We start from the raw sequence: 15,395 nt of genomic DNA on the forward strand, positions 1-15,395 counted from the left end.
GGCAGGGACAGACACCAGGAGAGAGCGGAGCAGTGGCGGGACAGAATGCAACAGTAACAAAATCAGACTTTGCCTGGTGGACCATTCTGCCCAGGCCTAGTGGAGAGGCGAGGGAGAGTCTGGAGAGAGCCACTGGGGTCCTGTATCCGGGAAAGACATCTTTAATAATTAACAAACGAGAAAGCCATGGAGTCATTAATGTGACCCTTAACATTTTGAAATTCTGAGCAAATCACCATGCCTCCAGAGCCTGCAGCCACATCACAGGCTCCCCAGCCAATGAGGGCTGAGAAGGCTAGGAAAACACAAGAAACTTGGAACCAAATGAAATTTATGACCAAGTCAATCTATGCATATTTGATGCAAATGCAACCTAGGACAAAGTCAATCTAAGATGCAGTTGAAGTGCCCCATGATTCAACAGTGGATGTGTGGAAGGCACCAATGGAAAACAGTTCTTCTTTTTTTTTTTTTTTGAGACAGAGTCTCACTGTGTTGCCTGGGCTAGAGTGCCGTGGCGTCATCCTAGCTCACAGCAACCTCAAACTCCTGGGCTCAAGCGATCCTCCTGCCTCAGCCTCCCGGTAGCTGGGACTACAGGCATGTGCCACCATGCCCGGCTAATTTTTTTTCTATATATTTTTAGTTGTCCAATTAATTTCTTTCTAATTTTAGTAGAGACGGGGTCTCGCTCTTGCTCAGGCTGGTTTCGAACTCTTGAGCTCAAACAATCCACCCGCCTAGGCCTCCCAGAGAGGTAGGATTACAGGCGTGAGCCACCGCGCCCGGCCGGAAAACAGTTCTTATAAATTACTGAAATTAATAAGTCAGAACGAAACAAAATTTTCATTTTTCTCTTCTCACTTCATTAATACTCTAGTATCTATAACCAATAGAATTTGAGTTTTCTTTTTTCCCAATATCTTTTGAAATATTAAAATACTGTTTTCATGTGTTAAACGACAAAGATGCTTGCTCCAAGGATACTTTTCACCCTAACCTGAATGTCCTTCCAGAGTTCAAGATACCTGGAGTGGTTTTTTTAATGCAACTAAATGCTATTTCAAGTTTCTTGAAGGCAGGAATATTGTGCAGGAAAAGAGGATAGTTTCAATCCTTGTGTTTAAATCCCTGTTCTGTTCTTTATCACCTGTATGAAGGTAGGCACGTTATTTGGTCTTTCTTAGCATTAAGCTATTTAAGTGTTAAATTGCCAGCAAAAGAGGTGGGGAAGCACGGGCCAGGGAGGTAGAAGGAAATCGAGGCATGTAACACACAGTAGAGAGAGAAGAAAGTGTTTTAAGAAGAAAATGTTTTTAGAAGGAGGGAGTGGTCAACCATGTTGAAAACTGCTGCACAAATCATGAGAGAAGTTTCCATGATGTCTGCTGACATGGAGGAAACTATCAAGATTTTTAAACTGTTCTTGGTCCATTATTTTAAGACCATGGGAAAGAAAGGAAAGAAAGGAAAGAAAGGAAGAAAGAAAGAAAGAGAAAAAGAAAGAAAGAAAGAAAGAAAGGAAAGAAAAAAGAAAGAAAAGAAAGAAAGAAAGAAAGAAAGAAAAGAAAAAAGAAAGAAAAGAAAGAAAGAAAAGAAAGAAAGAAAAAGAAAGAAAGAAAGAAAGAAAGAAAGAAAGAAAGAGATAGTATCTCTGATCACTGTATTGTTTTAAGGGATGTCTTTCCTAAGGTCTCATTTGCATGTTAAAACAAAACAAAATCTGAGAACAAATTTTTACAACTCTGGTTCTTCCTTTCACTTTCAATAATTTCTAGGTTCTCTATGCTCATTTAAGGGAGAATTCTAGGGGATGGGAGTAAACTAAACCTAGATTATATAATTCAAGGCAGGTTCAGAAACATTTCCTCCTCATTGTAAGCACATCTGATAACAGTATTTTCCATATTGATGTACAATAAGTCTTTCAAATGCAGTCATTTCATCGTTAGCCTAAATTTAGGTAAGCACAATTTCTGAATATTAAGACAAAGAAAAACAAATGCCACAATAAGCCTTTTAGCACAAAGGTCTAAAAATACTATATTCTTCTCCCAACTCCACACACAAAGGAAAAGATCGCGGCCATACGAAGCTGGGCTGACCAGTCCCACGGAAGTCAGAGATGAGGCCCTCCTCAAGTGTGAACTGACTTCCCAGGGCGTGGTCTACCTTGCTTACAAGCTGGAAACACATTTCATGAAAATTAATATTAATTATGGTATGATGTTGCCTGTCCCCCCAAAGAATAGAAACACAGGCATCAAGGGATTCAGAGATGTGTAGAATGGAGATGGCCTCTTAGTTGGAGAAACTGAGTCTGTGACAGGGGAAGGGACTGGCACCGTTACACAGCTCGCACGCAGGCGCGCTCCTGGGTCCGTCCCCCACATGAAAGCAGCCCTCTCTGAGCCTCGCTCCCTCTGCCCCCTCCCCCGCGCTGCCCCCCTTGCCAGCACGACCTCTCTCACGGAGTCTGCGTCCACCGGCTCCACTTCCTGCCCTCCCGTTCATTCTTCTGTCCACCTCCATCTGGCCTCCTTCTCCGCCACTCATCAATAAATGCACAGTCAAGGTCCCCAACATCCTTCCTGCGGTCCTACCTCTCTCCCTTTTACGCTCCTTAGCAGCATCCAACATCAGCCACTCCTGCCTTCTTGCCCCCGGGTCCTGGTTTTCTCCACACACTCTGATGTCCCCCCATCCCTTGCTAGCTCCTGGTCTTCCTCCCGACCTCTTCTCTCACCTCCTCTCTCCCTGGTGATGTCAACGCGTTCAGAATTGTAAGTGTTTTATAAGCTGAATATTCCAATTTCTCCAATGAGCTCCTGACTTGAAGACCCCAGAGTTCTTAATATTGAATATCTATCCGGCATCACAAACTTAACATATGCAAAACTAGTCTCTTCATCTTTTTTCCCCTCCCAAGCCTGTTCTTCCCAAAGTCTTTACCGTCCCATAAATGGCATCATCATCTACCCAACTGCGCAAGTCACAAACCTAGAAGTCATTTCTCTCTTCTCCACATTCAGTTCCCCGACCTCCCTCCTAGAAGGCCTCCGGTCAGGTTCACATCACCGAGCAGTCCCTCTGCAGCACTGCTCTCCACCTGTGACCAGCTGGTGCATGCCATAGTGTCCCTACTAAGTGGGAGCTCCATGAGAGCAGGGACTGTGTCCTCTTTGGCCATAGGGGTAGCCATCCTGCCTAGCTCAGTAACCATTGGCTGAGGGAACAGAGGCAGGAACAGTGGCGCTGGGGTGAGATCGCAGGTCTCCTGGCTCCTGGCCCGCTGAGCTTCCCATCACTAGAGGTGCCTCTTCTAAACAATGGATGAGTCAGCTTGGGAGGCTGTAGTAGCGTGCAAGTGCAGGGAACTTGGCCATGGGTAGGGTAGGGCGCAGCCCACCGCGCCCTATGTTCTGCTGTGCTGCACAAAAGCAGCAGCCAGCCTCCCTCCCTGGGGTCTGGCCAGCTCGGTGCATTTCTGTTAGGCTTGTGCACAGCAGTTGCAGTCAGGAGGCGAGGGGGTGTTTAATTAAAAGCAAACCACAGCAGCAGAACCATCCAAGATAGGCTTCCATCTTCAGGAGGCCATCTAAGATGGAGTGGGCAGAGGAGGCAGCTTGCCTTCCCCCCACCCCCCCATTTGACAGGCAGATTCTGAACACTTCACTCTAGTCAAGAGGGGGCAGGATGGAAGCTTTGGTTGTCATAGTAACCTCAGTGCTCCCCAGGGCCTAGGCACCAGGTTTCAGATAACCATTTAGTGAAGGAGCAAAGCAGAGAGGGAGAAGCATGGGAAAACGGCAAGAAGTAACCCTGCAGGTGCCACAAGCCACAGGCTACAAACAAACTCAGGAGCTGGCAGTGGAATCCTCCTCTTGCACTGCAGACCAGCAGTGGCTTCCCGCTGGCCCACATCGGAAACAAAAGGCCCCATTGACACACACATCTGTGACTACTAAACACTTAGGAATCAATATTTTCCTAAAGATTTTTTTCCCTTTTGCTTTAAAGGGTTACTACCTGCCAGGCTGCCAAACCCCAACCTTCTCCACGTCCACAGCCACCACATGAAGTGACTGTTAGAACTCCAAGTGAAGAATTTGGTCCTGGAAATGGCCTCGTGCTAGTTTTTTCCCCGAACAGAGTCACCAGGAAAATGTCAGAAGACAAATCGAAACCCACACCCTGAAAGATGTAGAACCATCACATCCCCAGGAGGATGAGTAACCCAGCCCAGTTTAACTTAGAAAGGAAACACAGCAGATTTAATCACATGGCTTGGATGTGTCTAGAAGGGAAGAGGAAGGAAGGAGGGAGAACGAGCGGCGATGGGAGCACAGTGGTGCTTTACCTTAACACCTGCATCTCCTCCGGGGAGTCCCGCAGCTCGTCCTGGAGGCGATGCCAGCGCAGGCAGGCCCTCAGCTCTTGCTGCTCCTGGGCCTCAGAGGGGGCGAGCTGCTCGGGTGCAGACACAAAAACACACAAAGCGCAGTCATTGTGGTCCTGGTGGAACGGCTTGCTTTGTTTCAATGGGGGATGCATGGCCCGCCCCCTGCTCTCACCTTGCGCTGTCCCCCCCAGAAAATCAAAGGCCCGAAAGAGCCTCTTAGTTCCTCAAAGAACCAAGCATGGAGCTGGGACAGCCTGTTTGGGACAGGTCCCCTCTCCTGGAACCCATCTCACTCCCCCAACACACACCTGGCCTGAAGAGAGTGGGCTTCCCCAGGGGCCATTTCCACTCCGATCCCCCTGCCCCCATCCTCCTTTCCTGCTTTGTCTTTCTGCACAGGGTGGGGAAGGCCCCTCCATTTACCTCCTGTTTTTCCCAGCCCTCCATTTCACTAAGGACTGTTTACAGCGGAGTCTGCTAATGCAACCCAGATGACTCTGTTTGCACATAACCAGAAAAAGCGCACAGCCTGGACTCACTTTGGGGGAGGGGAAGGCCATTACACTCTGTCCTGCCGGCTGCTGTTGCACACACGTGCTCACTAGGCTGCATGGCTACCATCTCTGTAAGGCAGGGCAGCAGGACACCCACTGGGGAGGGAAACTGTCTAGTATCTACAGGCATATCTGGAAATCAAAGGTCCTTCATAATTCATTGAACAGATATTTACTGAGTCTCTACTAGGCCCTGAGGACATTAGGGACAGAGTTCCTACCACGCGGAGTCTGGAGGAGAGGGAGACAGGTGAGAACACTAACATCAGAGCGTTGGTGATGGTGGAGGTTAGGGAAGAACCCAGATGCCCCTGGCCAACCAGGGCTTTCCTGAGGAGGTGGTGGTGCCTCAGCTGATCCCCAAGGAAAGCAGGTGTCAGCCAGGGAGGAGCGATTTCAGGAAGGGGGAGGCACACGGGGCCTGGGAGAGCGTCACGTTCCTAGAGAATGGTGAGAGATGCGGTCGGGCCACGAGCAGACTACCATGCAGGGAGAGGGGTGCCGGGAAGTGGGCAGAGGCCAGGAGGTCAACAGACTTTGTGTGCCAATTGTCACGAACTGAACTGTGTCCCCTGCAAATACATATGTTGAAGAGCTGACCCCAATGTGACTACATTTGGAGATAGGGCTTTTAAGGAGGTAATTAAGGTTAAATGCGGTCAGCCGTGAGAGCACAGTGAAGGCGGCCAGCGGCCATCTGCAAGCCAGGAGTGAGACCTCATCAGAAACCAACCCTGTTGGCACGTTGATCTTGGACTTCTAGCCTCCAGAACTGTGAGACATACATGTCTGTTGTTTAAGCCACCCAGCCTGCGGTATTTTATTATGGCAGTCCGAGTAGACTAATATGCCTGTGAAGGACTTCAGACTTTATCCAGGTTGATGACAAGTTATATGATTCAATCTTGCAACTAACTCGATTCACTTATCCCTGTGGAATGCCACTCTGAGTGGAATGCCAGTTCCCATCTCCTCGTTCCAAGATTTCACACTCCCCGCTTGCTGTGCTCTCTAATGCTCAGTGCTGCAGAGTGCAGTCTCCGGGACAGCAAAGTGACCCAAATGAGCACTGCCACCAACGCATCCTCATACCCTCTTCACTGGTGGAGGCTGCTGCTGACCAGGACTGTCCCATGAGGTGGCACGCCCATCCCCCTCCACAGAGCACTCCCCTACTGCTTGGAAGGTGTGAGGCGGCACCCGCCAGGGACCAGCACCAGCTCAGTTGCACCCTTAAAGGAAGAGGTCAGAGTGGTGAACATGCTCCGGAAATGTTTCCAAACTTTGTGCTCGAATCTAGAACGGCCGCTTTGCCTCAGGGGTGTTCATATTTCCACATCTCGAAGAGTCACTGCACACACCTCGAAGGATGACAAGGTGGGTCGACTCCTATGCGAAGCTAAGGCAAAAGGCGGCTAGAGAACGCTCACCTCCTGCTTTCCCCTGAGGCCCCCAGCAGAAGTCACCCGCCTCCACAAAAACTTTCTGGATCCGCTCAGACCTGGCCTCTCCCACCTTTGAACTCCCACAGAATTTGGTGTTTATCTCTCTTTTCTAACTTACTTTCTTCTTCCTTCCACCGAGTGTTTTTCTTATCTTCACAATTAGGTAGGGCTGTGTCTTACTCACCCTAGTATCCCTACAGTTCTAGCATGGAGTGGACAGGGAACATACGCAGCTGGGACGTGCAGCCAGCTGGCTTCTGACAGTGGATATGGATGTATCTGAGGCAGTCAGAGGGAGGACCCAAGCCGAAGGCTAATGGTGACCACCTAGAAGTACAGGCAGGGGGAAGGGAGCACTCTTTGGGGATGCAGAAGGTGAAAGACAGAGATATCATTATCAGATGCCTGAAACACACTAGCAATGGCCAATACTAGCACAAATCTGACCATCTCAGAATGAAGTACCCAGGGAAGAGATCATGACAGAGGCACGTTTATATTAAAGCCTTGCTGAAGGCCTACTGTGTGCAAGGTAGAGGGCAATACAAAGAGGAAGAAAACAGTTGTTTCTTGTGCACCCTCCACGTGTCAGGCACTTGCTAAGCTCATTTACACATTATCTCACTCACTCTGCAAGGTTAAGCATTCTTACATCCAATCTACAAATGGGGAAACTGAGGGCAGACTACACAACCTACTTATACTCACTAAGCTGGTGAACGGCAGAGCTGGGATTCAAAGTCTGGTGCAACTCAGATCCCAGCCTTTTCCCTGTATCTACCAAGTGGCCTCTCTTCACAGGACTCTGTGTGGCAGGGGACAGGATGTGCGCACCGCCAGCTCCACAGCCAAGCTGTGAAGAGGACAGCAGGATGAGTAAGACCCTGTTCTGCTTTAAAGCCATCACAGTCTAGTTGTGAGAATAAGGAAATCACACTGTAAAGGAAAAAGAAAAGAATGAGAAAAAAAGAGGTAAGCATCAAATATTGTGGGAGTTCAGAGTTTACAGGAGAGTAGCGCTGAATTGTGAGTGGAGCGATCTGTCTGGGCTACCCAGGGAAGGTGACTCAAGCTGGTTACTGAAAAATAAATAGGATTTCAACAGACAGAGGACCTGGAACAAAATCATACAGGTGTGTACAAACTTGGGAATTTTGGAAAATGTCAAATAGCCCAGTGTGTGAGGGGCAGGGATGGCAAGGAGAAGAAGTGACCCAGATATGAGGAACTCGCAAGCAAGCAGGAAGCAGTTCAGTGGCTCGTTATCCTCATTAGAACTGGTGGCCAATGCTTTAAAGCAGAGGCTGCAAACTGGGAGCGTGTTGATCAGGTCTGGCCTCTGGGCATGCTTGGTTTGAATAATATTTTTTAAATTAGTAAGCTTCACATAAAAATCCAGATTTATGGATTCCCTTAGAAAACCATAAGCCCAGCTATACTGAGCCCTCCTCCCCTCACCACGACAATTGTTTAGAGCTGAGTAGCAGTTGCCAGTGTGTCCTCACCATTCCCTAACCTGTAACACCAACGGCTTCATTCTTCATTCATTACTTGTGGACAGACATCAGAGAGTATGACTCCTGATTTAAAGACAGATTCCTTTGTTTGTTTGTCTACTCACTCTCCTGTCTCCAGACTGTGAACCCCACAGAGAGCGGGGGCTTTCATCTCTCGTGTACACGCTCTCTCCCCAGCGGAAACAGTGCCCAGTGCACAGTAGCACTCAGTACGTAGCTGCTGAATGAATGAATGACTATATACAGAATGTGACCCTTGGTAGTGAAATGCTCAGGGTCACTTTAAGCCCACCTGCTGTGCTTTAGCCCAGAATACATCTTCCAAGTGAGTGGCAAACCCTTCACTCAGCCACTCCTCCGTCCAGTCGCGGGCCCCGATGGCTAGGCCAAACCAGGCGTGCGCAATTTCATGGCAGAGGCGGGTCCCACAGAGATGGCTCGTTCCTGTCAAGGTGCTCTGAGAGAGGAAGATGATGTGTGGGCTGTGGATAATGGGGGAGAAAACACATGGAGTCTTGTTAGAGCCTGTCCTCGTGGCCACCCCATGGGGCAGTTTCTTAGCCTGGCGAGCCTGTTATTATCATGTGCATGCCAGATCATGACCGATAGGCTCGCGGCTTAGATGCGTTTAGACATAAATAAAGTGGCAGTTTACATTTCTGGCAGCAGTTCAGGTTGCCGTTTCTGCCAAGCAGTTGTCTCCGTCATCAAACAGCTATTACCTGTAATAAGTAAACTGCACCAAAGTTTTACGCTGAAAAAATTACAAGGCAATGGAAGCATTTACTCTGAAATCTGGGCTGTAAAAGAAGAGCAGGTGTGAGTATGTGAAGCCCATGCTGTCAGGAGAGTGATCAAAGAAGACCCTTCAGCCAAAAATCCTAGCAGCTTACAAGCAAATTGAGAAGTCATGCAGAAGGACAGAAGACGCCAAGAAAAATGGAACCAAAAATTTTCCATTTTACACCAAGGCTGGTTACGGAGTTAACAAATTAACAGGTGCCGTGGATGGGTGAGGTCTCCAAAAGAGACTCAGATGAAGGGCAAGTGTGTGTAAGGCAAAGGTTTTCAGGCTATCTGTAGGCGCTTACGGATTCACGAGACATAACAAAATTATCCAGGGAGAGAGAGAGAGAGAGAGAGAGAGAGAGAGGGAGAGAAAGAGAGAGAGAGAGAGAGAGAAGGTAGGGAGTTAACCCACCCAGGTGTGCAAACGGCCCCAGGGCTGGCACCAGACAGGGAGATTTATCTAATCTCATTTTCCATACTTGTTTTAAAACCCAAAATACCACGATTAAAATTGCTTAGATGACATGGGAGGAAGGGGACCGGAAGAAAGAAGAGGCCGGTAGAGTAACTATGTATCCACCTTTGGCATGGATCGTTTTTCTGGGACTTGTTTACAGTCTTTCTAATGAAGAATTTGCTCTTATAAAAATCTCTCCTCCATCAATTGAACAAAAACAGTTGTGAAACCTTCCAAATTAAGAAACTGTACACACCGGTTCCTTTTTTCAAAAGCCATTTGTTTGCCATCATGTGGGCTCTGCACAAGCCAAGACTGCTTGCAGATTTTTCTTCCGCCCCCACAGCCACCATCAGAGAAAACCCCACCTATGTTCCCTTGCACAACTTTACCCATTCAGCTCAGAGAGCTCCGCTGCAATCGAGGGAGTCATGTCTGCCAAAGTAAGACAGCTTTCATGTGAAATAATAACAGGGCAGGCACGCAAATGAAAAAGCATCTGCCAGGTATTCTGAAGAGTCCGCCAGAAACCCCCAGAAATTAAAAGTGGAGTTGGGGGGATTTAAGACAAAGGGGTGCAATGCAACAGGCCCCAACACTAGTTCAGAGCACTAACTCCAAACAAAAACAAAAACAAAAACAAAACAACCATGGAAGGAAGGAAGGAAGAGCTGAGAGGCACAGGAGCTAAACCTCCTTTCACTGAGAAAGTCACTCCCTTGAGAAGACAAACTGTAGAACCTGGCATTTTCAAGGAAATGGCCCCTGGCTCTGGCATGTGCAGTGCTACAAAGAAAAGCCAGAGAAATGTACCGAGTAAATAACATTCCAGACATACTGCTGGCAGCAGTTCGCCCTTTTGGCTAAAACAAAACAGAAGTAACTTCAGGCCTTATAAACAGTGTCCAAGGCAAGCCTGCAAGGGAAGGGTCCGCCAGCCGGAGAGACGGCGGCCGCACGTCCTCACGGAGACTGGATGGCTGGCTGGCCACTCAGGCCGGGAAGTTTCCTCAAGCTGATGACTGTGAAATCGCAGCGAGGCAGTTCACGAAGAAAAAGCCTCCAGCACTGCGCTGTTTTGTCCCAGTCTGGAAGCCTCGCCAAGGCCCATTTATGCAAACATAAAAGTCTGCGAGGGCCTGAAGGAATGCACAGAAGTGGCCGCGTGGGGGGCGGCGTTTCTTTTTCCTGCCCTTTCATTTTTTCCCCTTGGATGGTCTTTGCTGTCTCCGCCAGACTTCCTTCCCCACCCTTCAGTGCTCTGGAGACGCTACCCCAGCCTTGGCGCATCTCGGCCGGGCTCAGGACAGGCCCCGGCGTGGCTGGAATTCAGCCTCAATTCCCGTTTCCCAGCCTCAGTCCTGTCTTCTGAGCCGGGGAGAAACGTATTTCCTACTGTCCTTTGAGGGGACAGAGCTTAAACATCCTCTTGGATCGGAAGGAAGGGCGTTTAACTTGATATAAATTACCCTATTATCAGTGGAAAACATGACCTTCCCGAATTTTCTGGTTGGGAACCTGAATGAGTCCCCCCGCAGCCTGCTCTGCCCTCTGAAGTACGGTTTTACCTACCGGACACTCTGGGGCTCTTTCCCTGTGAAGGAAATGGCTTCTTTCTTACAACTAAATTAAAAACATGCAGTAAGGTTTTAATAACTTTTCTCAAGGGCTGTTAACAAAATTCTGACATAAAAGGACTCACAGGATATTCTTTCAAGGAAAATTTCCTTCTCTCTTTTGACCCTAAATGTCAGAATTTCTCATGTTAAGTAGACTTTTAAAAGCTCTTACCTTTTTTTTAACTGCTTTCTTCAACAGTGAGTGAAGAAAAGTATAATAATGTTTTTAAGCTCACTTCCAAGGAGTAATATTAAATATTTCTCTACCAACAGATTATCTCGTGTACACCTTCAAAACGGAATGAACTTTTAGAATTTTCCACTCCTGCCTTAACCTCGACTCCTAAGGCTCACCCCTGATCCCCGCACATTCATTCTGGGTCCCGATCAGCCGGCCGGCGATCAGTCTCCGATCAGTCTCCACCCTGGCGAGGCCCCCTAGAGAACGGGTTTTTTTTTTATCCCCCCTGAAAGGGTCTGTGTCAACAGCCTCTACAAAAGCCAGATCGTCCACTCGTCATCGTTACAGAGGAAGGGGGATAATCACTTCAATGACGTCTTCATCCTAAAAACATTTCTTTTTTTTTAAAAAAATAATCACAATTTATCATTTTTCCCAAAGAAGAGATGGGCAGGAAAGTGATATTTTAGAGCTCAAAAAGCACAAGCCCTCTTACTTGTATTCTCCACCGCAAATCCTCCTTGGCTAGGAGTGGTGGAGGAGAAGGACGTGGGCAGGCAGGGAGTGGCGCGGGGCCACAGCAGGCCACGTGTTGTCATTCTTTCCCGGGAGACCACCGGGGGCTGCCTCCTCCACAGAGGCCAGGCAGATTGTACGTCTGCCGCCTTGCCCCTCGAGAGTAAAATTATCACGTCTGGTCTGCAAACAGTTTCTCGAGACTGTTCCTGAACGCTACCTACCCACCCAGATTAGAATGCTGTGCTTGTTAATTTAAAACATGCTTCTAGCAGAGGAGGAAGGAGTGCCTTCATTACTCCCAGGAGTTGCTCCGATCCTTCGGGAGGAATTCAATTTGGAACGGAAATGGAGAATTTCATCAGATCTTAAGTAGGAGCTGGTATTTGATTTATTTCTTTGCTTTTTCCAGGGAGAGCTGACCAGCGTGGCCCATCTTGCTGCTCCGGGAGCGATACAGCACTTAGCCATTCCAGCAAGATGCTGCTGCCACAGCAGGTCAGAGGGGGCTGCACGCTGGAGAGGACAGGAAATTGCTTTTGGTTAAGGACAAGAAGAGCCCCAAGGCCACCCCTCCCATCATACTGAAGCAGGTCCCAATTCCCCTCATGGGGAGCAAATTTACTTTCATACAGATCCTCGGGAGGCCTCATACAGACTTATATTTATCAAGCTTGAAGTTCTCGTGGGGTCAACATTTTTCACAATTTCGACAACACGCGGAACCCAATATCCCACGACAGAGAAGAAGGAAGAACCAGGAAGGAAGGAAGCCGGGCTCCTTTCCCTCTAAGGTCAAATGGGATAGTTCTAAGGGTCTTATAATCACTTGGAGGCAACTTTTGTTTGTATGATTTAATTTCTTGCTAATCTAAACTGTACAACTGAAATGGAGACTCCCAGTAGCTTGGGGCAATCTGAAAGGGAGGACAAATCCTCATTACCCCTCCCCCAAGGTCGTAACATGTTTTCTCTTTCCTTCATAAGGTGTAAAGTGGTGTATGCCAACACTGCACCGATGCATTTACAAATCGAATGTTCACTCCCGCCCCTTCCTCTCCTAAATGAAATCCCTAGCCCCTCTTCCCTGAATGCAGTCAAATGTAAGGGATGCATCTGTTATCTTGAAGGCAAAGGGGTGGCCCAGATGACCTGGCAGGACCCTCCTCCCCTCCAGCCCTGAGACTGCACAGTTGGGAATAGTGACCTTCCATTTTCCTCATCTGGCACCTGGCTGTGGTCACATAGTCTACGCAATCTTTACGCTTTAAGGCTTAGGAGATGAGATGTTGTTTTGGGGCTATAGGACTTTCAATAGCCTGAAGTGGAAACCAATTCTAAAAACCGGAAGAAAACTTGCTATATTCGATCAATGGTTACAGGGACCTAGGTCTGAAAGAACAAGCTAATGTTAGTTGGTAAAGTTTTCTTTTAAAAAATTCTGAAAAACAAATAGACAGTAAAACATCTGCTCACTTACCTAAATGCATTTTGGCTCAAACTGTTAACATGACTATGGCAGAAAGTGACTGAGAAAAGCCCAGGGCCACATTCCTTACAGTTGTACCACAAATATGTCCTCCTTCTAAGGACTTACGTTGCTTGGGTGTTTGCTCGGTGCCAGGCACTGCATTTTACACATGTCATCTCATTTGCTCTACCCCACAACCTCAGAATTTTTATTATTATTAGATTTTATTATGATCTCATTTTATAGATAATGAAAGTGAGGCACAGAGAGGCAAAGTGACTAGCCCAAGGTCACACCGCTGCCAAGTAATGGAGCCAGTATTTGAACTCACATAGTCTTCACTGGGAAGCCTCACTGGGAAGCCTCACTGGGACCAATTCTGCTGGGCTCTCATCCCTCTGTGCCAGCTCAAGCCCAGGGGTGCCATGATCATTGTCCTCCCAGGAGTTCTATCTTCAGAGTACACCAAAGGGAAGTCACTGGCCATGTCCTAGGACCTCTGCTTCCTAAATCTGCATCACATCCAGAACTGGCCCAAAGTTACCAGGCCTACTGATCAGCAAAGCTTCAGCCTCTTCCTGGCGAGGGGAGGGGAGGGAAAGGGGGAAGGGAGGTGTGGGAGATCACAACGGGCCCCCAAAGAGCTGAAATTCCCAAACTCCCAAATAACCCAATGCCTAGTTCTTCATAACCGTGTCCTATGCTGGGAGTCCCTGGTGGGTCACCACAAGGGCACACTTCAGACAAGCAGGTACAAGGGTGCTTAGGTCAGTCCCTAGTGTACGACTCCTGAAGCCCAGGAAAGGAAGCACACCAGTCTGCCTCTCCCCAGCCTCTACCTCCCACCTGTTTTGCCAAAGTCTGATATGCTTTTCAAATAGAGATGGTTTAAAGCAGGTCAAAACTCCAAGGATTACAGAGCCAAGAAGATAACAAAATGAGGGCAGTAGGCAACAAGATGGGTGAAGTGGATAAAAAGATGAGGGAAATAGACTAGACAGGGAGAGAAGTGGAAAAGAAGATAGGGGAAGGAGAAAAAGAGATGAGGGAAGAAAAGAGTAAGATGAGCGGCAGTGATAATATAGGGAAGCAGATAACAATAGGGTAAGCAGACGACAGGTTTAAAAACACTATGCCGAGGAGTAGGAGCTCCAAGTTCATAATCTCAGGGTTAACTCCTGAATTTTCTTAGGAGAACAGGCTATGGTTTAATTTCACATGGAGGGGCACATGACTCACACCTGGATCCCACCAGGGTTCATGGTGGGATCTCACAGGAGACAGGGAAGGGCTCCAAAGCAGAGGGCAGATGACAGTGGGGAGGACAGAGGCATGGGGGGCAGCGGGTAGACGAGGGGCCGGGACACCAAGGCATTGTTGCCAGCATCACAGTCGGGTTTAGTGTTGGCCTTGGCGTATTGCTAACGGGAAAAACAACAGCACGGCAACAACAAAACACAGAGACCATGTTTGGCTCTGTGGCAGCTCTGCAGAGCCTACAGAGTGCTTAGCTATTGATAAGCAGAGGGTGGACACTCTATCTGTGCCACTGGGCTACACATCCAAACAGAACATTGTCTAGACTTCAGCCCTGCATACTAAATGGGGCAGCTCTAGTGCTCAACTCCAGGGCGTTGGTCACTCCTACCTCGGGCTGCCCTGTCTTAGGACGTTGGTCTCTGGTGGTTATGGTCATCAGAAAAGCTCAATAAAGCTGCAAACGAATGTCTCAGGGTTTTAAAGCTAAAGTAATCAGAGGTAAAAACAGTACTTGATTGAATTTTCCAAATAGATTTAGACTTCTTTCCCTCTTTGAATCTTAAAGGACATATTCTGCCTTAAAGCACACATTTTAGAATCTCATAGGTAAGGACAAATAACTTTTTTTGACGTTACTGAACATTCTGGACACTGTACATTTTGGACATCAGGGGACACACCCTTACCCACACTATGTGAGCAAACATTTGTGGTAGTTGAACATGTCTGGATTATCTCTAAATTACTTATGGGCTGAAAGCTGTGCATTTTCTGTAGGACCTGGAGAACTGTTCTGGTAAGTAAGTAATTAGCAATTAAAACATGTTGGCAGCCTCCATTGGAGCACATGGATGACAAAATGTGATTCTCTCCACTCCCTCACTTCCCCACAGCCCCCACCCCCATCCTCCCCAATGAGGGTGATGATGTTTGTTCCCATAAAAAGAGCTAATAAAATTAGCCTCCACTGTGATACAGGGAAAATCTTTATTTAATAAAATAATGCATTTTGCTTCATTCCCAGAACAGCAATAAAATGGCACAACTGAGAGCCATAATAGCTCATCCAGTTGGTTTTCACTGCATGGGTAAGAGTCTGTCATTTGTGGCCATGTGGAAGCCTGGAAAGCTGCTTCATGAAGGGACATGTCAGGGCAGCTTGCAACCCCCCTCAGCAAGAACAG

General features: G+C 47.8%; 1 protein-coding gene across 1 annotated transcript in view; it reads right to left on the minus strand.

Moving 5' to 3' along the window:
• Window positions 1–15,395, minus strand: part of LOC105806846 (chromosome unknown open reading frame, human C9orf3) — a 311,159-nt gene that overhangs the window by 153,831 nt on the left and 141,933 nt on the right. The window contains exons 5-6 of the mRNA XM_012640063.1: window positions 8,211–8,400; window positions 4,361–4,467 (exon numbers count right to left, since the gene is read on the minus strand). Coding sequence (XP_012495517.1) covers window positions 4,361–4,467; window positions 8,211–8,400 — 297 coding nt within the window. The remainder of the gene's footprint in view (window positions 1–4,360; window positions 4,468–8,210; window positions 8,401–15,395) is intronic.

This window comes from Propithecus coquereli, unplaced genomic scaffold, assembly GCF_000956105.1.
Source record: "Propithecus coquereli isolate 6110/MARCELLA unplaced genomic scaffold, Pcoq_1.0 Scaffold147, whole genome shotgun sequence".
NCBI classification, from domain to species: Eukaryota; Metazoa; Chordata; class Mammalia; order Primates; family Indriidae; genus Propithecus; species Propithecus coquereli.